Source organism: Peromyscus leucopus, chromosome 2 (genome assembly GCF_004664715.2).
Source record: "Peromyscus leucopus breed LL Stock chromosome 2, UCI_PerLeu_2.1, whole genome shotgun sequence".
NCBI lineage: Eukaryota > Metazoa > Chordata > Mammalia > Rodentia > Cricetidae > Peromyscus > Peromyscus leucopus.
Window position 1 is genome coordinate 61274711 of NC_051064.1, and position 21503 is coordinate 61296213.

The 21503-nt window shown below is 46.5% G+C and overlaps 2 protein-coding genes across 3 annotated transcripts in view; one reads left to right on the top strand and one right to left on the bottom strand.

Annotated features, from left to right (window-relative positions):
* Window positions 1–20105, top strand: part of Fkbp15 (FKBP prolyl isomerase family member 15) — a 63993-nt gene extending 43888 nt beyond the window's left edge. For both annotated transcript variants that reach the window (XM_037202607.1, XM_037202608.1), the window contains 9 exons: window positions 4472–4643; window positions 6148–6284; window positions 11518–11673; window positions 12667–12828; window positions 13732–13851; window positions 14419–14526; window positions 14799–15514; window positions 16753–16849; window positions 18856–20105. In XM_037202607.1, the coding sequence (XP_037058502.1) occupies window positions 4472–4643; window positions 6148–6284; window positions 11518–11673; window positions 12667–12828; window positions 13732–13851; window positions 14419–14526; window positions 14799–15514; window positions 16753–16849; window positions 18856–18933 (1746 nt within the window). In that variant the 3' untranslated portion in view covers window positions 18934–20105. The remainder of the gene's footprint in view (window positions 1–4471; window positions 4644–6147; window positions 6285–11517; window positions 11674–12666; window positions 12829–13731; window positions 13852–14418; window positions 14527–14798; window positions 15515–16752; window positions 16850–18855) is intronic.
* Lamtor2 (late endosomal/lysosomal adaptor, MAPK and MTOR activator 2) lies at window positions 6388–7792 on the bottom strand. The gene is given in 4 exon segments (XM_037202325.1): window positions 6388–6406; window positions 6542–6794; window positions 6797–6889; window positions 7786–7792. Coding segments are annotated over 4 exon segments (372 nt in total).
* Window positions 20106–21503: the final 1398 nt, after the last annotated feature.

The following is a 21503-nucleotide window of genomic DNA, read 5'->3' on the forward strand; positions in this document are numbered from 1 at the left end:
TGGTTTTATTTTTATTTTCCCTCTCCTTTTCCTTATCTCCCCAACGCCAGGCCTACTGGGCACCCAAATATGCTATTTATCCTCACTGTTGCTATTCAGGGGTAAATGATGACTATAACTTATTCTATAGACCAATAATGCCCAAAGAATGGCTTAGCGACCTCAGAGTTGCTTGGGAAACTTGATCAGAATTACATATTTTGAAGCCTCACCTCCTGGGTTTCTAATTTAGTATATGCAACCAAGATAACACTTTTCCAAAGCTCTTCTCTATTCCAGTACCTACCCAGGTATAAAAGTCATTTCTTTTTTGACATCTCGATACTTTTGCTTTTACTTAAGTTCAACATGTGACTTTCATGTTCACTGGCCCTGCTTGTATATGCACGTATTCACAAGTATGTTCCAGTGAAACTTTATTCCCCAAAAAGTAGTGGTCCAATTTGGTGTAGTTTATCAAACTTTTCCTTAGCTTGCTAATCCTCTCGTGGTTTTGCATTTTAAAATTCCACCTGTCTGGCCCAGAGCCTAGCAGGTGTCCCATGTGTCATAGTCAAACAGCAGGGTAGAACAGAGCACCCTGCCCTGCTTCCTCTAGAGAACCTCCCGCTGGTGACCAGGGCCTGCCTGTATATTCCACCCATCACCGTGATTTCAGCGAGCCATTGTGGGCCTTGACTGTCCCCTGGTAGTTGTTTTTTCTTCTTCTTTCTTTGTTCGTATAGGTCTCACTGTGTAGCCCGGGTGTTTTCAGTGTTTCGGTATGTAACCCAGGCTGCCATAGACTCTTCAGCCTCCTGCCCAGCCTTCCAGGTGTTGGAATTACAGATGTGTGCCACTATCCCTGGATAATCTACTTCTTTTTTTAAATTTGCTGTTTGAGACAGGGTGTCACTATGTAGTGCTGGCTGGTCTGAAGCTAGCTATGTAGACCAGGCTGGCCTTGAACTCACAGAAATATGCCTGTCTTTTCCTCCGAGTGCTGGGATTTAAGGTGTGCATCAGCTTTGATCTACTTTAGCAGTCTCCCTGTGATCTCTTGTAAAGAGAGACCAGCAGTTCTTTCAGGAGGCAGATGTTTGCCTCCAAGCACTTCTCAGAAAAATATGGTTAAGTGTTCAATGAATATTTGGTAAGTGAAAATTTTTTTCTGTGACAGAATCGATTCATAAGAACCCATTTTCTTATGAAGTAATGACAAAGTGAAAAACTGTTAGAGGAATTGAGCTCAATGAACTCATTTTTAAAAGAACAAATCAAGGCCCAGAAGATGGCCAGGACTTGCTCAGGGCCTCATTTTCAGCACTGTCCTCCCACATCAGAGTGCTGTCTCTCCTGATGCTGTTTTCCTGCTTCTAGTGTCAATGCTTCCTTGTCTTTGATCCTTGCTTCTTCTCCCAGCTCTCTACCTCGACGGTGGACATTGTTCCAGGGTAGCAATCAGAGTCCTCCCACTACCATGTAGGTTTCTGCTGATTTCCTTTTCCCCTTGACATTGCCTATCCTGACAGTATTTAAAATATTGTGACTATATCTGTAAATACCTACATGCACACACATCATCATGTGTACCTTCTCCCAACTTATAAAAGTTTGATCTGTTGATTCTAATAAAATAACAAAAAACCCCATAACACATAAATCACCCATAATCCTTCCAAAGATAACCATGGTTAATGTATTGCTGATGTCTTTGCATATGTACATGCGTTTGAATGAGAATATTTTTATGCTTCTGTAGTAGGCCTTTCTAGGTAAGGATCTGATATAAAAACAACTTTGAAGCTGGTCATAGTAGTGCATGTCTATAATCCTAGCCCTTGGGCTTGGGTAAGAGGATCATTAATTTAAGGCCAGTCTGAGCTAAATGGTGCGACATCACTTTAAAATAAAGTGTGGGGAAGCACTTTTGAGTGTCCCCTACTCTGTCCTTTGGACATAGGGGTCTTCCAGGTCTTGTGAGGGGCTCTGCTGTAATTAGTGAACTCCCTAAGCTCCACAAAGGGGCAGAACTGTCCGAGTTCTATGTTAGTTCAGTTTTCATGCCTGTGCGAAGCAGAACAGCAAGTAGACTTTATTCCATGTGAGGAAGATGAAGCCTACCCTGGAGGTTCTAGACAAAAATTATCTACTGTAAAGGTCACATATACTTTCAGATTCATGGCCTATTTATCTTTAGTCATTATACTTTTGTTTCATTTCCCTCACTGTTAGGAGAGTCAAAACCACAGACTTTAAATGAAAGCTAGAAAGTTGATAAATGCTTGGGGATAAGACAAGGAATAAATACTTTCATGTATATGTGATACTAAGGCCTAGTTTATGCTAGGCAAGTGTTCCACTCCTGAGATATATCCCCAGCCCTAGAAATAAATACTGTAAACACAGGTGTGCATGGTGAATACCATAAGAAGCTACAAATGATAAGATGAAAGTAGACAGCTGTCTAATGTGCATAAAGTAGAACAGTGGAGAGGGAATCATGGTGGCAATATCATAGCCTGGGGAGTCAGCCCAACCCCAGTTGACAGAAACAAGCCTGGTCACCCACAGAGTAACCTCACCGCCTCTGCTGATGTCTGACTCTGTGTTACGGGAAGCCCAGCAGTTCAAGGCAATGAATGCAGTCTGACTCTGTGTTACGGGAAGCACAGCAGTTCAAGGCAGTGAATGCAGTAGCTGACTTTTCTTGACCATCCTTATAATCATTGCCATCATCACTAGTGTTCAGAATACCACCTGAGAGTTTCCAGTCATTTCGCCTGTATCGTAAGTTCTGGAGAATATTTAGTCTCTTTAAAGTTGGTCCTTGTCTATCACAGAAACACTAGAAAGTGGCCCAAGTCCCATTTCTCATCAGCTTGATTGGAATTTTGGCAATGAGTGATGAAATGTGTAGAGTAGCTGCTGGAGGAGAACCAATGATATACAAAATTGCAATGGATTTCCTTCGATCTAGCATTCTGTACCTAGGAATATTCTAAATGGCTCTTGCATACACAGGGGATCACTGCATACAGTGGATCCAAGATGCTCACTGGTGTAATGAGAAAGGCCAGAAACAATGCGTGCATGCTGCAGTACAGAATAAACTATGTTATAGACACATGGTGGAATATGATGTAGATTTTACAAAGCGGGGGAAGGGAGAAGACCCATATGTACTACTGAAGACTACATAGTTTATCTGCTGTTTTACCTGGAAGGCGTGAAGACTCAGTATGTAGATAAAGAATCACTTTATACAAGTGGGAAGTTGAACACATATGGCTTTTGTTACATTTTTATTTATTTTGTGTTCATATATGTTTATGGCCATGTATTTGCTACAGTGTACGCATGGAGGTCCATTTTCCAGTATCGATTTTCTCTTTCCACTGTGTGAGTCCTGGAAATCAAACTCTGGCTGTCAGTCTTGGCAGCAGACATCTTTACCCACTGAGCCATCTTGCCAGCTCCTGAAAAAACATACTTCATGTGGTTATCAATATGAGGCAAGGCAGAACTGTGTAGCATGGGAGAGTCTCACTCTTTACTTTTTAAATACTTTAAAAAATTTTTGAGCAACAGCACATTATCTTTTTAAAGAATAGTCTGTGAAACATCTTTTTTGGTTTTTCGAGACAGGGTTTCTCTGTGTAGCTTTGTGCCTTTCCTGAACTCATTTAAGTGCTCGAACTCACAGAGATCCGCCTGTCTCTGCCTTCCGAGTGCTGGGATTAAAGGCGTGCGCCACCACGCCCGGCTGAAACATCTTTTTGAAAGGCTCATATAAAATCTAATCCAGTCAGCAAGAAGAAAGTAGGAAGCACCGAGTTTCTATCTAGCTTGGCCACTGATAGAAAATGCCCTGCAAGCTCTTTCCTTCACATATAGGTCATCTTACAAAAACAGAATAACACTTACCATGCTATTTGATAATCTGCTTATATTCTTCATTTAGCTGTAGGTTCCAGCTGTACTCCATGCCATCGAGTATTCTTTTTCAAATACAATTGTGATAGCCCACAGGATGAGCATTTCCTATTTTGCTTGCTTAAATCTTTTCAGTGTTTTATGTTAGTTCTACATTCTGTTAAAACTTAATGCTACATTGAACAGCCTTGTAACACACTTTTTGTCATCTCTTACAGTCCGGTTTCTCTGTTTATTTGCTTTTGAGATGGTCTTGTTAATATAACCAAGGCTTGCCTTCGGCTCCTTATCCTCCTGCCTCATCCTTTCAAGCTCTGGGATTACAGCGTGTGCTGCCACACCTGGCTTGTGTAGTATTTCCTAAGTACACATTCCTGCAACAGAAGTCAGTCCGAGCCCTTGGACATTTCCAGGTCTTGATTTGAGCCCAGTGCAGGTGGAAGGTGTCCTTCTCTCCCTTCCTGTCTACCAATACCATCAGTTCAGCGTCCCATGAGGTTGAATCAGCACTTGGGATGCCTGTGTCTAAATGATGTCACCCTTTGTCACTGTTCAGGCCAAGGTGACAGAAGAGTTAGCAGCAGCCACTGCACAGGTCTCTCACCTGCAGCTGAAGATGACAGCTCACCAGAAGAAGGAGACAGAGCTGCAGGTGCAGCTGACAGAAAGCGTGAAAGAGACAGAGCTTCTCAGGGGCCAGGTCACCAGACTCCAGGCGGACCTCTCGGGTAAGTTCTCAGAGGAGGAGGAGTTAAATGGCGTCCTTCCTGTCGATTCCTCTGGCATAATGTCCATACCCACAGGAAGGACTTAGCATTGAGGAGGAAGAACAGGAAGACACCCCTCCCCCAATTCCGTTGTAATTGACAAGTCACACTGTTTCTGTTTGAGGAAATGTTGTTTCAGTATCTTTGTTACTAACATGGTGGACTTTTAAGAAACAAGCACTTCCCGCTGTGGTTTCCTCCTTCCTGGAGCGTGGATTACAGTGCCCCAGCTTGGACTCAAGGCCCCTGTCCTGCGCTCACCTCCTGCTCTGTTGCCCAGAATCTGCCTTAACATCAGGCCTCCTGGCTGCGCTCCCTGTTTGATTCTCATCCCGTTCTTCCCTTGGACTAGCTGGGTTCAGATGGGTGTAGCCGTTGCTTGGCGTGCTCACTCACCATCAGTAGTGCCTCCAGTCCCTCTAAAGTCTGTCTCTTGCACAGTTTTTCTAGACCATTTGATCTCTCCTTTCGAGTCCCTGATCCCTAAGTGCATTATTCTGACCTTCCATAAGCATCATTTATAAGTTTATTCTTCCCTCTAGAATACAAGTCCCTAGAGGGCAAGGACAGTGATTTAGTCTTTGTAAAAGTCCTTCCTCCGTCTGAGGGTTACGTCAGTACTTGGCACAAGGGGGTGACTAAGGCGTGCTGATAGCTAGAAGCTTGTGAGTGCCAGCGCGTTGGCTCCTGGTGTCTTGGTGTAGAGAAACCTGTGTGGAAGGAACTGGGATGAGTGGGCAGGGACAGAGGCAGCAGCCAGGTGGGCAGAGGCACAGTCCTTGTCTAAGAGAAAGCTCAGGGTCACTGAGAGCATTGGCAGGCGGTTCCTTGCAGATGCATCCTCTCTTACAGAGCAGGAGTTGGCCCACCTCAAACACATTGGACAACTTTTGATTTGAATGTCGTGTAGGCATCTCACCTCTGTTTCTGTGGTTCCCTCTGACAGTCCTTTGTGACAGTTACTTCAAGAGCCGGTTTTCAAACGAGTTTTAGTATACTAGATTAAAAGATAACCCCACCCCCAACCTCATTTGAAAAGGGATGTTTTGAAAGCAAATTCTCAATCAAATGTCTTAGGTACCAAGAAAGTTGAGAGTCTTACCCAGGCAGTGAGAAGGGACTGAGCTCTCCTCAACAGAGACACTCCATGTGGTCCTCTGGCAATGGAAGTAGGGCTGTCTGAGTGATCGGTGTTAAAGGTGGTCTCTGACTGTTCAGAGACCATTCCCTCACACTTCGCATGTGTGTAAGGAGGTATAGACATTCAGAAGTTACCCTTCTCAGGGTAAACATGGGTTGACAGTAGAGTCAGTGTAGGGCTTATTAATCCTTTCTGGAGGTCAGGGAGGCTCATGTGGTAGGATTGGGAGATTAGAGCATGCAACGTTGAAGGAGCCTCCGGAATGCCCCAGTGCCCACCGCATCTCTGGTTCTCCGGTCATGTCTCCCTGCTCCTCTGTCCTAGAGCTCCGAGAAGCCTCTGAGCAAACACAGTCCAAATTCAAAAGTGAAAAGCAGAGCCGGAAACAGCTGGAGCTCAAGGTGACATCCCTGGAGGAAGAACTGACTGACCTCCGAGCTGAGAAGGAGTCCCTGGAAAAGGTAAGTTCCAAAAGCCAAGTTCTTCTTGGAGCCAAGTGGCCAGGCATAGCTAATTAATACACAATTTTCTTTTCCATTTTTTTTTTTAAGAGTTGAAATTTATTCAGAAAAAAGCAAAATTCCTGTGCTCAGCCCAATAAGGTGTTTCCAGGGCTCTGCTCTCCCACCATTTTTTTTTTTTTTTTTTTTTTTTTTTTTTTTTTTTTTTCGAGGGCTCTGCTCCTCCCAGCCACTCATCTCCTTCTGCTATTCCCCACGCCCATCCTTTCTGATCCAGCTTCCATCCCTCTAGTATGATGCTGCTACTTGGGTGAGGAGTTCCTCCAGGCCCTCCAGCAATTGCCTGGGTCTGGGCCTTGAGCACTCGGAAGCCTACAGTCTCCTCGGCATTTATACATAGCAGAAGGTTGGCCACCTGGTAATGGCTACATGGCCCTCCGTGTAAGTCCATGAGGATAAATTTGAGATTGTCTTCATTAAACGCTTGGTTCCCATTCTGATTGTACTCGGCCAGAGGTTACTGGTGCTAGCAGTGGTGACCCAGGCATCTGTGCCCCCTCAGCCCAAGTCGTCCAGTGTAGTCCCTCCTGAGTCAGCAGCGCGTACTGCAAGCAGCTCATGCCACCCGACTCTAGTGCCTGATGCTCAGGTCCCTGTGCACTCACAGGGTGCTTTGAACTCCTTGGGTGTTGGCTTGGCTTAGCACCTGTGTCATAGCCTTAAGATGGAGCATGCCTGTATCTCCTAACCCTGACCTGCATCCCTTACATTTTTTATAGTATGGATGTGTTAGGGAAAGTGCAAACAATACAGAAAAGTATAAAATTAAAAAGTTGTTTTTAATTCCTTCTCTCACTGTATGTGTTATAAATAACAGCTATAAACAACACATGGACCTAGGTTACTCTCTGTATACATAAAATATTGCATATCCCTTTATATAAACACGTACTGATAATATGTTTTTCTAAACAATATTGGGCTCCTACCTAGTGAACGCTTTTAAAAGAGTGGTGAGGACACTATGCTCACTACTGCACAGAAGTCTACTGTTAGTCCACTGTGCAGCTGCTGTCCTATGCTGGACCAGTAGATATGTGTGCCTCCAGTTTCTCATTTCAGTCAGCTGTGGACCTCCACAGACTGAATAGCTTCTTGTTTGTTTGTTTGTTTTTTGTTTTTCAGACAGGGACTTTCTATATAGTCCTGGTTGTCCTAGAGCCATGTAGACCAGGCTAGCCTCCAACTGCTGCCCCTGCCTCCTGAGTATTGGGATTAAAGGTCTGTGCCACCATGCCTAGCAGCTATGTGTTTTTATTAGTAATAAAGCTTTCATATATTTCATACCTATTTCTATTTTTCCTGTGAATTTTCTTTTGGAGTCCTGTATCCTCTTTTCTATTAGAATATTGAGTGTTAATCCTTTGTCAGCCATAAACATTACTAATATTTTTCCATCTTGATACTTTTAAAAATTTATTCTCATTTTTCGAAGATTTACCAGGCATAAGGACACAGGACTCTAGAGGCAGGCAGAGACAGGTAGATCTCTGTGAATCTGAGGCCAATTTGGTCTTACATAATGAATTCTAGAGCAGTCAAGGCCAATGAGACCCTGTCCCAAAACAACAACAATAAACAAACAAAACATCTAGATGTAATAGAACATGTCTTTAATCCTACCACTCAGGACTCAGAGACTGGTGGATCTGTCTGACAGGCTCTTCTCTGTCCTGCCCTGTCCCACCGTCGCTTCCGATTAATCACTTATATTAATTATAAATGTTTGACCAATGGCTCAGGCTTATTATTAACTAGCTCTTAATTTAAACTAACCTGTATTTCTTATCTGTGCTTTGCCATGTGGTTTGTAGCTTGTTCCCTCATGTTCTACATGGCTTGCTTCCTCAGTGGCTGGCTGGCCTCTCCTGACTCCACCCTTCTCTTTCCCAGCATTCTCAGGTTGGCTTTCCCACCTAACTTTCTGACCAGCCACTGGCCTGTCAGCTTTTTATTAACCATTGAAAGTAATACATATTCATAGTATAGAAAAGGGTTATTCCACAGCATTCTGTGTGAGTTCAAGGCCGGCCTGGTCTACATAATAAGCTCTAGGTCAGCTAAGTATACATAGTAAAACTCTGTCTCCAAAAAACCCACCAACAACAACAAACCCTGATTGTTATTATTATTTTGTGTTTAAGTGCCTCAGGAAAGCAAAAGAGGGTGTCAGATCCCTTGGAGCTGGAGTTACAAGTGATTATAACCATCCAACATGGGGCCTGGGACCCCAAATCAGGTCCTTTGGAAGCTTTCTTAAAGGCTGCTGAGCTGACTTTCCAGCCCACTTCCCCTAGCTTGCTATTTTTGTGTTAGATATTATTTTAAATTTTAATGATTAAATTTTTAATGTCAGGGTAATCACCTGGTGCTAGCAGGGGTTGGACAAAGCAAGAACATTGCTATCTTTTTCTTTGTGCTAGAATGTTTAATATGAAAAGAACAAACTGTTACTGAGCTTTCAGTGAACCTCTAGTAAAGCTATTCTTGACTAACACCTTTTTAGAGGGGGTCAATCCTGATCTGTGTTTATATAGAGTTTGTGTATAAACACATAAGACGACTTTATCTTCTATGATTTTATCACTTTAAAGTGTGTGTTTGTTGCTAGGTGGTGGTGGCACACTCTTTAATCCCAGCAATTGGGAAGCAGAGGCAGGTGGATCTGTGAGTTCGAGGCCAGCCTGGGCTACAGAGTGAATTCCAGGAAAGGCTCCAAAGCTACACAGAGAAACCCTGTCTCGAAGAAGAAAAAAAAAAAAGTGTGTGTGTGTGTGTGTGTGTGTGTGTGTGTGTGTGTGTGTGTGCGCACGCACAGTGAAAGTAGGGAGGGGAGATGATGAGAGCAGAAGCATGCACACATGTATGAAGGTCAGAGGAGATAACCTTAGGTGGCAGTCCTTACCTCCCACCTTGTTTGAGATAGTCTATTGTTCCCTAGCTGACCCATGAGCTTCTCAAGATGCCCCTGTTTCCACTTCCCCTCTTGCCATAGGAGTGCTGAGACCAAGTCTGCGTTTGCATGGGTTCTGAGGGCCTGAACTCAGGTCCTCACACTCCGTGGCAAGTGGCTTGCCCTCTGAGCCACCTTCCCAGTCCCTCTTTCATTCTGTCGTGCTTTTTAAAGCACTTCCCTCTGACCTTGGGCTGTTCTTAATTTCTCCTTGTTGCAGACACTATCACTGTGACTAACCCTATAATCTTTGACTAGAATTTACAAATTTACAATTTGTAGCTTTTCTGGATGTATTTTGAAAGATTACCATCCAAAGAGACTATGTCTGTTTATTTTCTCACCAGCCAGCCAGATGTGAGTATGTGCCCTTTTGTATCTACATGAAAGTTATGCTGCCCCAGCTCTTAAGAGAACAGCAGCAGATCAGTTACTTGTCTTTTCCTTGTATAATTTATCTCACTCAGTAGCAGAGATACAAAATATAAAAGGGGGTGCTTAAAAAGGAACTGTAATAGTACTTTTTGTCGGGACTGCCAGCCTGCAAATAATGACGTGTCAACTTATTTTAATTCTAAAAGTTGGGCCATAGCTTAGGCTTTTTCCTAAATAGGTCTTATAACTTAAATTAACCAATTTTTTTTTTTTTTTTAAATCTACGTTCTTCCACGAGGCTCATTACCTTATATCCACACTGCTCATCCTGCTTCTTCCTTGTCTGGTTGATAACTCCATCTTTCTTCTTCCCAAAGTTCTCTCTCTGCTGTGAAGTTCTGCCTATACTCTACTGCCTAGCTATTGGCCATTCAGCTCTTTATTACACCAATTACAGCAATATATCTTCACACAGTCTATAAATACCTCACAATAATTCTCCTTTTTGTCTAAATTAAAAGGAAATGTTTTAACTTTAACATTGTAAAACAAAAACAGTAAGAGCAATTATCAGGTAAAAATTACATTCACAATGTCTAGTCCATCTGTATTTGGCATATTCAGAGAAAATACTCTATTATCCTACCTTGGGGAATCTAAAGTTTTATACCTAAATCATTTTCTATCATAATGTGCATTACCATCCTCAAAATATCTCAAAAATATTTAAATCTCAAAACTTTTATTCAGATAACAAACTTAAGCTTTTATGTATCTCAACCTTATACACTTTACAATTCTTTTGTAAGTTTCTTTTCTAAATTTGGTAACAAGGAAAATGATATAACAATCTGGTATAAGGTCCAAACTCCCTGTGTTTTCATCCTTATGTGGCTTATTTTTTTATATTATTTTACTCTCTTTTAAAGACTTTAATATTTTCAAATCTTTTTCTATGACTATCTATACCCATTTTCTTTTTGTCTTCAGTACCTAAGCACCCTTTTAAGAATACTGTACCTTTTTAGAGGTTTGCTTTGTGTGTGTCTGGACCTGGCTTTCTGTGCATCTGCAGCGTTTTCTGACCAGGTGAGCCAAACCTTAAACTGCTAGGCTACTGCTGCTGAGTGGCGCTGGTGGATGGCTCCATGCCCCCTCCGTTCTGTGAGAGCCGAGCCTCATGTCAGTGGGTACTGGCCCAGGGCCACATTTACCTGTCCCAGCTCTGGGAATTTGTTGTGTCTGCCTGCAGCTGGAGTTTGTACCCATTGCCAGCTATTCAAACACTCAGCTGCACAGCAGGGCCTCTTAAAAGAGCTGTGTTCCATGTGCAGCAAGCATTGAGTCTAGTTGGATTTTTTTTTCAGCTTTTTCAGGCCCTATGTGGATTTACATGCCCCATGTTGGGTGCCATTTATAGTGGTACTTTCCCATCAGGACTGCCAGCCTGCAATTAATGACACCAAGACTTATTATTAATTATAAATGTTTGGCCTTAGCTTAGGCTTGTTCCTAACTAGTTCTTGTAACTTAAATTTGCCCATATTTTTAAATCTACATTCTTCCATGAGGCTTGTTTTCTCATCTTTGTACTACCTATCCTGTTTCTTCTGTATCTGGCTGGTGACCTCTCCTTTCTTCTGCCCAGAAGTCCTACCTATACCCTCCTGCCTAGCTGTTTGCCATTTAGCTTTTTATTATATCAATCATAGCAATACATCTTCACACAGTGTACAAATGTCCCACAACAAGGAACCATTCCTAGAAATGACCCACTGAGATCACTGACCACCACCCCATCCACACTATTCAGCTAGTACTGAGGCTGGTTCTCTTGTTCCTAAGAACCTCTCAGAGAGGAAAAAGAAATCGGCTCAAGAGCGCTGCCAGGCAGAGGAGGAGATGGATGAGATTCGCAAGTCACACCAGGAGGAACTGGACAGACTTCGGCAGCTCTTGAAAAAGGCTCGAGTGTCCACAGACCAAGCGACTGCAGAGCAGGTAACGGGTACTTGGAAACATAAGGAAGTAGTGAAGGACACAGCGAGAACATGTAGCTTCCACTTACCCTAGGAAGATGTTTCTTGTGGCTTATGCACACCTGGGAGGGTAATGGAAATCCTGACAACCAGGGCCATCCCTCTCTGAGTGTTTAAAAGCTATACTTACTTTGGGACTGGGGATATGACTGAGTAGGTAGGAGTGCTTGCTGTGTGTAAGTGAGGGTCCAGGGAAACCACTGAACTGGACTACTCCATGCCTAAAAAGAAAGATTTATTGGGGCTCAAATCACAAGACTATCTCTGGGAGGGGGAGGGGGGAGAAGCAAAATGGTGGAAAGCAAGCTAATTGTATATGGCAGCCAGCAGGGTAGAGGTCTTTGAGCTCATACAGGCTGTTTGGATGGATGTGGACTAGATGGCCTTTGGGGTAGTTGACTTTTGGTGATGGATTAAGGGAGGTTCCTAGTAAACAGAATCCCTGAAAAGAAAGCCTAAAGGCAGAGCCCTGTTTAGGACTTTGACACCAGCACTGCCGTTTGGGGGCTGCTTTGGACCTGACGCTGTGCAAGCATGAGAACCCGAGTTCGAATCTCCTGTACCCACGTGAAATGTTGGGTATCACTGCATGTGCACAGGGAGACAGGAGGGTCCCTGGGGCTGGCTGCCAGCCAGGCTCCAGGTTCAGTGAGAGACCCTGTCTCAAGGGAATGTCACGGATAGCTTCCTCCTGTCTCTGTGTGTGGACATGAGTGTGAACACACATACACATACACGTGCACACACTGCTCGCATAGAGACCAAGAAGGAATCAAAGGACACTTTCAAAGTCATTAAGATCTTTTCAACAGCTGATTTCTAGCTACATGGGCAAAGGCCTTTAAATTCTGTGGGGATGGGCTTCTTCTGTTGTAATGTGAACCCCGCCCCCAACTCCTAACCCCGCCCCCAACTCCTAACCCCGCCCCCACACAGCTGTTGTTTCTCTTGGCAGCTGTCTCTCGCACAGGCCGCACAGGCGGAGCTGCAGAGCCGGTGGGAAGCCAAGTGTGAGCATCTCCTGGCCTCTGCGAAGGATGAGCACCTGCAGCAGTACCAGGAGGTTTGCGCGCAGAGGGATGCCCAGCAGCAGCAGCTGTCCCGCCTTCAGGATGAGGTAGTTCTTTCTTTCCCTGAGTCAGCTCTGTGACACGAGGCCTCCAGGCTGTGGGAAGCCTGTCCAGCCTTGTGAGCTTGGGCGGTATTAACAGCTGGCAAACACAGCCAGGCCTGGGGAACCTGCAGTTAGTTATTTTTCACTTGCTTACACAGGGTGGCGGGTCAGGAACCTGGAAAAAGATAAAACAGCAGTGTTCCAGGACTTGTTTCCACTGTTGGACCCTTCATTTCCTACGCAGATATTTACTGAGCATTAGTTTGGCTCCAGTCGCTGTGTTAGAGAAAGGGCATGCCAAGACTCTGTCCTCAGTAGTCACAAAGCACAGAAAAGAAACGGAGATAAGTGGTCTGAGGAAGCCTAGAAGAGGAAGTGCCTAAAGTTGCTGGGAGGGAGTCCCAAAGGAGGTGACCTTTGAGCAGAGCCAAGGACAGGTAACTTGTGGTAAGGTAGACAGGTAGAGCGTGGGATATGGTGGGATACTTTAGGGAGAGCTGGAAGGTGACTTAGGGACATGTTATGACAGTCCCTTGTCTGAAGGGCAGTTCCTTGCATTATCCAGTAAAAACCCTTTGACTTGGAAGCCTTGGAGGCAGTCTTGGAGGTGAATAGGTTGCTGAGTATTTGTATGTATGTGACTATCCTTACTCATACCCCCTTGTTTTCATTATATTCTTGACCTCACTGGGAGCAAGTCAAGTATCGTTGATGGGAAGGAAGCTGTGAGCTGATTGTTGAGGAAGTAGAGTGACCTGCATCAGCTGGTCTGGGGTGAGGACCAAGACTGGGCCCAGCAGACCTTGCTGAAGCCAGGACTTGTTCCCAGAATGGTTCTCGTGTGTTTCCTGACTGTCACAGTGATGCAGGTTCCAAGGCCACAGCCCGTGTCTGTTCACTTTGCAGTGCTTAGCTCTCCAGGCGCAGGTCGCAGCCCTCACCGCACAGAATGAGCACCTCCAGCAACTGGAGAAGAATAAGTCCCAGGCACCTGCAGTCAGAGCTGCTGCTGACCCCTCAGAGAAGGTGAGCTGACATTCAAAGCAGCAGCAAAACCTCTCCTATCAAGACAGTGAATGTGCTTATCAAGTTTTAGAAAACATAGCCTGTGTGTCATGCTGACAGTGTTTCTCCAGCTTTATTGATTCATCACTTGTCTGACATAAAAACTAATTCTTTAGAATCTACCACTCTGGTAGCAAACCCAAAGAGACTCTCTTCCTCTGAAGCTTTGACAGCTATGGGAAGTATCCCTAAATCATAGAGAAGAGTTGGATGATTGTCTGCACCCAGCACCCAGCCTCTACTGATCCCTGTGGTCAAGGCCACACGGCCGGCTGTGGTGCTTATAGTTGGAGTTACATCATATCAGCAAATGATCTTTGGGCAGTCTTGTACACTTACTATCACTGTGCGCCCTTGGCACACATAAATTTAAAGGATAAATTCTCCTTTAAAACTGTCCTCTCCGCGGTGGCAGTCACAGACATTCACGACTATCTGTGTCCCAGCCTCTGTAGAGTTCCAACTCTGATTGTAATGCATCACTTAATGACTTGACTTTGGTCGCATGCCTTTTTGATCTTGGCACAGGTCAAGAAGATCATGAACCAGGTGTTCCAGTCATTGAGGGGAGAGTTTGAGCTGGAGGAATCTTATGACGGCAGGACCGTCCTCAGGACCATCATGCATACAATCAAGGTACAGCCAGAACGCTGCCAGCTGGTTCATTGAAATGGGCATTTTGTTTAATTACTGTCTAAGCACTCATACTTAAAAAGTTACTCAAGACCATCCATCCGTGATGAGGATTTCTGAACTGACATATGCCTGGATGGATGTGACCAGCCTCTTCCGGCAGGGAGAAGCACGGTCATTTGAATTAGGTGGCAGCTGTGCCTCTGGGGACAGAAGACCTCTCGGTGCACACTGTCTCCCTTTCAGTGCTCATCTCCTCCTTGGCTTTTGAACAGATGGTGACTCTGCAGCTGTTGAACCAGCAGGAGGAAGAGCAGGGGGCGTGTAGCAGTGAGGAGGAAGAAGAGAAGCCTTCGAGACCTTCCGTGGAGCAGCCAGGTCCCGCCACTCCAGGGCTGTCTCCAGCACCCCCAAGTGGGGAGACGCAGGAGGCTCCCAAGGTGCTGTCAGAACAGGTAGCAGGGGAGACCAGCCCACTGCTTCCACAGGATCTCCCCATGCCACGGAATGGTACACAGACAAGGAGAGAGGAGTTCTCCGAAGCAGAGACGTCCTCAGAGATGAAAGACAGCTCCCTCCCACCTGAGCCAGCCGGCATCCCATCCCACAGAGTCCTGGGGCCCCCGACTTCAATCCCACCTAAACCCCCAGGCCCTGTGACTGTGGATTCCGAGTGTGAGGAGGCACTTGCTGATGGCCAGAGAGCAGTGCAGCCCGACAACCCACCGGGAGAAGAAGAACATGTCAGGGAAGTAGCCCCCGATGGCCCACTGCAAGGAAACTCCAGGAGATTGTCACTGACTCCAGACCCTGAGAAGGGGGAGCCACCAGCCTTAGACCCTGAAAGCCCAGGAGAGCCTCAGCCCCCTGAGCTCAGAGAAGTTGAGGATGTCAGTAGCTCTGGTCCCCCTGAGACATTGTTGGATACAGAGCTTGCTTCTGCGGCTTCAGGAGCATCCCTCAGACACAACCAGGATGCCCAGAACTGCAGGTGTGTATCTGAGCAGGCACAAGATGGCTGTCGGTGAGGTGATCTCTTTTCCAGGGTTGACACATGACACTGGCTGTTGTACTTATTCTTCATCAACAGCTCTACATACTGGGCTCTGTGGCAGGCCCCATGATAGTGTGGCGGGCAAGGCAGGTGTAGTTTCTGAGTCTGAGGAGCATACAGTCTAGTGGGGAAGATAATAATACTTACATATTATAATAGTGAAGTACATGCTAACAAAAAGAAACTGTGCTGGTCCTGAGGATCAGGGGGAAATTCTGTTAGAACAGGTGGTTATGGAATGCCTCTGAGAAGGCAGCATTTCAACCATGATCCGAGGAGTCCTGAGTCATCCAGACTGACAGCAGGAAGTCTCTGCAGACAGAGGAGCACACAGAGGTGCTCTGGTGGATGGACACACCATAGGAACTGAGAGGGTCTAGTATGAGACAAGTCGGGTAAAGCTGAAGGTGGAAAACAAAGAAGGGGCCAAGATAGGTGACCATCTGTGTCACTGTGAAGGCTTGAATTGTATGCAAGTACAATGAGGAACCAGGAAAAGGATTTAAGCAGAAGAGTAGTAGAGTCTGATTTATTAACTTTAGAGATTGTGCTGGCTGTAGACCGGAAGAGGGCTGGCACAGGATGTAGACTGGAGGGGATAAGAGATATTATAGACTGGAGGAGGGGCTGATACAGGGTGTAGACTGTGGAGGGGTGTTAACACAGAGTATAGACTGTGGAGGGGTGTTAACACAGGGTATAGACTGTGGAGGGGTGTTAACACAGGGTATAGACCGTGGAGGGGTGTTAACACAGGGTATAGACTGTGGAGGGGTGTTAACACAGGGTATAGACCGTGGAGGGGTGTTAACACAGGGTATAGACTGTGGAGGGTGTTAACACAGGGTATAGACTGTGGAGGGTGTTAACACAGGGTATAGACTGTGGAGGGGTGTTAACACAGGGTATAGACTGTGGAGGGGTGTTAACACAGGGTATAGACCGTGGAGGGGTGTTAACACAGGGTATAGACTGTGGAGGGATGTTAACACAGGGTATAGACTGTGGAGGGGATTAGACAGGGTGTGGTCTTTAGAGGGATGGATGCACAGTGTAGGAAGAGAGATTTGAATTGGGTGAGTGGGTCTCACTTCAGGACCGGTGACCCTCATAACTGGTGGGCACTGTGACCCAGGCAGAAACAGCAACATATCTGTGGCTTGATTCTCCTTTAGTCTCTCTGGGGATGAAGAGGACGAGCTGTTTAAAGGGGCAACTCTGAAAGTCCCGAGGCCCAAAGTCCAGCCTGAGGAAGAGGATGAAGACGAGGTGGTAAGGAAATCTCAGGCTCTGCTGAGTCCTCATAGCACCACCTGGGGGCTCTTCCCTGCAGGCTCGGAGAAGAGAAAAGGAGTCTGTTGGTGGCCTACTTCCTGGACTCTGTGTACAGGACCTTGTGGGAGTGAGCTTGGGGTCCAGAGTGGGCAGCTCTGTAAGCAGAGTGGGGATGGCCAGCTGCCACTGTACTCTTAAAAGGGTGCCATAATCTCTGTCCCCTGGGGGACAGTCCTATTTGCAGTAAGGGAAGGTGGGAAGGATTCTGAAAGTCAGCTTGTTGCGCTCCTCCGTCCTAGACAAAGAAAGGTTAGAAGGATCATTCACAGGAGGCTGATGGTAGATTAGGACTGAGCCAGGCTTCTCTTGGGTCACTTGTTTCTGAGAACTTCTGCTCACCTAGCCCACTTCCACCCTGCTGCTTGCTTTCTCAGCTCACACCCAGGGCTCATTGTTGACAGTGTAGTCAAGTGAGGGGACAGGAGAGCCGGGCCACAAAGGAGCTGCTGACAGAGCCAGGATTGGAGCCCTGGCTTGGCCATCTGACATGTGACCATTTTGACCCTGTAATGGGAATTTCACTGTTATGAAGTGTGTGTGGAGGAGACAGAGGAGTGTTAGATTCAGTCTAGGGCAGAACTAGGACCTGAACATGGGCAAAGCCTGTTGTCCTTCTGTACCATCCATTTGGAGTGAGTTTTGCCTTTTGCCAGAAGGCAGTGACATCTGGAACCCAACTCAGGTGAAGCAGAGTCCGGCCCTCTTGCCTGCCTGCCTGCCTGCCTTCAGAGAAGGTACCCTATTCCTCCCATTAGCCTGCCTTCCTGAGAATTCAGTTTGCATTTAGAACACTAACTAAAAATTCTGCATAGAAAATGAAGGAGAAAAGAAGATGAGCAATATATTAATTGGTATTACTGCCAGTTCTATCAAGTCAATAATCTGTTTCTTCGGTAGTTCAGAAAAATACTTCACAGTTTCATTTAACCTTCTACTAATATGGTTATGTGTTATGCTTGTCTGGAGCCTCAAGCCTTGCGTCACCTGACCAAAGCAGACAAAAGGCTAGAAGCTTAAATCATGAAAAGAGCAGGAGAACCTCCTACACGGCTCCTTGTGTTAGTCAGCATTGTTACTGCACAAAATGCTGGAAACAGGAAGTGTATAAAGACAGACTGTATTTTGGCTCAAAGTTTCAAAGGTTTTAGTCCACGATGGGTTCACTCCACTGCTTTTAGGCCTACGGTAAAGACATGTATGGAGAAAAAGCATCCTCTTAATAGTTAGGAAGTGGAAGAGTGAAAAGGAGGGCCAGAGTTCCCCTGCCCCCTCTGAGGGCAGCCTCTAGTCCCCAGACCTCTTACTGGGCCCATCGCAGAAGGTTTCCAGCACCTCCACCAGTACCACCTGTAACACAGTATCCTTTGGCTGGGACGCTTAGGGTCCTAAGACCCTTTATCCCTTTAGTCCACACTCCCATTAAAGAGAGCATGGGCCCTGCCTTTGTGAGCTTTCTTTATCTCTCGGGATTCTCCACTTGAGAGTTTGGACATGCCTCTGCATCCACGTCTTTCTGAGTTTCTCTGGCCACCTCAGGCCACAGCTGGCTTTCTAATGTGATTGTACTTCTCCGGACCTCTTCTTCTCCTGTTCCAGGCTGCTTTGCTTTCGTTTCTTCTCTTTTCCCATCTCTCCTTAACGAACCTTCTTTTTTCCACACGCAATTTCTAAGTTGACTTATCTGCCCTATCAATACGTGTTTCACAAATAAATTACAGAAACTGCCAAGCAAAATTGGTCTTTTGTCTCTGTTGAAAGATGGCTTCCCTCCGTGCCTGCTTGTCTCAGCTTTATCTGGATCAGTTCTCTGGCCACAAAGCCTGTCCTAGTTTATCTCCTTTCCAGCCAGAGGCAGGACAGCTGTTGGACCACTTCCCCTCATAGGCAGGAGGCCCCCTGGGCAGGGATGTGTGAGGACTGACCTCTCTTTCCTGTTTTGTCAGAGCATGAAGGGACGTCCGCCCCCAACACCCCTTTTTGGAGATGATGATGATGACGATGACATTGACTGGCTGGGGTGAAGACCTAGGAAACAGGCACACAGGTTCCTCTCCCAGCCCTTCCCTAAGCATGATTTTGCACAGCCGGCCTCAGGTCTAGGTGAGCCTCAGGGTGAGGTCCCGGTGGACATTCTGGGGACAGTGGTTCAGACATCTGAGTTAGCTGCCATCTGAGCCCCTGCCTGACCTGGTGAAGAGGACCATGAGCCTGTCTGCAGAACTGGTGGCGTAAGAGCCCTCAGGGAGTGGCCCTACCGTGGAGGAAGGGCTAGGAGGGTCACCTGCAGCCAGTCACAAGCATCCCGCCATCTCTCCCAAGCTCTTCCTTTTCACTCATTCTCAAGTTGACCCGTGAGCCCTCCTGCTCTCCCTGGGCTCACCAGAGCTACAGCAACAGGCCCTATGGCCTGAGGAGGGGTCTCCTCAGAGAACCGAGGGATCATGCTGGCCTAGCCTGTGGCTCTGGGACATCTATCTTCTATCTCTGCCTTAAATCTTTTAAAAGAGGTCAATAAGTACTTGGAATTAACAAGACTAAAATAAATGCCGACAATAAAACTTGACTTGGGCCCTCGAGGAGAAACTGAGTTTGGTTTCTAGGGCTGTCATGCTCCTTCTTGGGACCCTAGGGGAGGGGTGGGGGGGGGTGGGGTGGGGTTGTAACTTGGTCAGTTAATGTGCACAAAAGCACTGTGATATATTTGTTGGCACCTGACCTTGAACTTGAGGACTTTCAAAGAGTCACACACTGCAGTACCAGTTGACCACAGCTGCATAAGGCTCAGGGCATCATGGTTATCAGGACCAGTCCCACCCTGTACTGATTTCTGCAGACTGTATTACAGGCTAAGGAGCCATGCAGGAGGAGAAGTGGGAGGCTGTAATATCCACTGTTTATATCTGAGGGATTCTTCCATTGCCTGTGAACCCCAGGGGCCTACGCTACTGCAGAGAAGAGCAGTCAGAAAATACATGTGGCCTTTCACATATTCTAGGATCTTCCAAAGACCCTGCAGCCACTCTTCAAGAGGAATGCTTTTAACAGAAATGCTCCGTGGTTTTAAAGTTTGTAAGACTGTATCCTGAATTCCACTGCATCTGGCCATTACCCTTGCAGGCTTTGTGCTGGTCTCCCACATCTGGGTCTAGGACAAATCAAGAAAGACTGTATTAAACAGTTATTTAAACAAGTTGCTTTAACCTCTAAGCCTCAGTTGTCTCTATAAAGATGTGGATAACGGTGTCCTCTTGCAGTGGCTGGTAGCTTTGGGACAGTCTGGGCAGTGCCCGTCACTGAAGAAGACACGGTTTTCCCCACTTTTAAAAAGATTCATTTTTATTTGATATGCATGGGTGTTTGGCCGCATGTGTGTCTGTGTACCATGTGTGTGCAGAGGCCAGAAGAGAGCAGCAGAGCGTTCCAGACAGTTATGAGCTGCTTATGGGTGCTGAGAACTAAACCCAGGTCCTCTACAAGAGCAACAAGTGCTGTTAACTGCTGAGCCATTGGTCCTGCCCTGTTATCCCCAGACGTAGAGGAGCAGAGTAAGCTGTCCACAGTTCCATAGTTAGCAAGCAGGACAAGAGTTCTGGTCCTGTCCAGCTGATCAAGAGCTGGGCTCTTGTCCACCATCCTTGCCTGTCCTTGGGTAGAGGGGAAGGGCTAATGCTGCTTGCTAGGAATATGGGTCCCGGGGCTGTGTGTCTCAGTGGTAGAGTACTTGCCTAGCATGCACAAGCCCCAGAGCTGACTCTAGCACTAAAGAAAAAAGAAAAATGTAGGCTCCTGGCCCCATCCAAATCTGGGAGACTTTCCAGCCATTGTGGAAACAGAACACAACATCTTCAGTCTCCATTCACTGTGTATCCACAGGCACTGTGTGGCCCATGCCCCTCCTCTGAGTGATGAGGGGACAGTGAGTCCCAGCTCTGCTGCTCATCACCAGGTGACTCCCTCATACCTCAGCCTCCTCAGCACATATGCAGGTGTTTGTTTACGAGCCAAGGAGAGTCCTCTGGTCTTGACCTGGCATTCCTCAGCTGCCGAGGGCCCGGAGAGATGTCCTCCCCACATGCTCGCCATATAGCCAACTTGCCAGCTCATTTCATTGCCTGGGTTCCCTCCTTACCTTAACTAGCCAGAGTCCTGACCACCTGTGCCCCGTTTCAGCTTGAAGCAGTTATGGAGAAAAATATGTTCCTGTGCTCCTTGTTCCCAGGACAGGCTTCAGGGCTAAGTTAAGGACGGAACCCCTGGCACAGGGGACCGAATGGGCTACCTAATGGCCATTGATGAGGACCATGAGCCTGTCTGCAGAACTGGTGGTGTAAGAGCCCTCAGGGAGTGGCCCTACCGTGGAGGAAGGGCTAGGAGGGTCACCTGCAGCCAGTCACAGCATCCCGCCATCTCTCCCAAGCTCTTCCTTTTCACTCATTCTCAAGTTGACCCATGAGCCCTCCTGCTCTCCCTGGGCTCACCCGAGCTACAGCAACAGGCCCTATGGCCTGGGGAGGGGTCTCCTCAGAGAACCGAGGGATCATGCTAGATGCAGCGCCTGGGGTATGAGTGACTGTCCACACGCTTCTGCCGC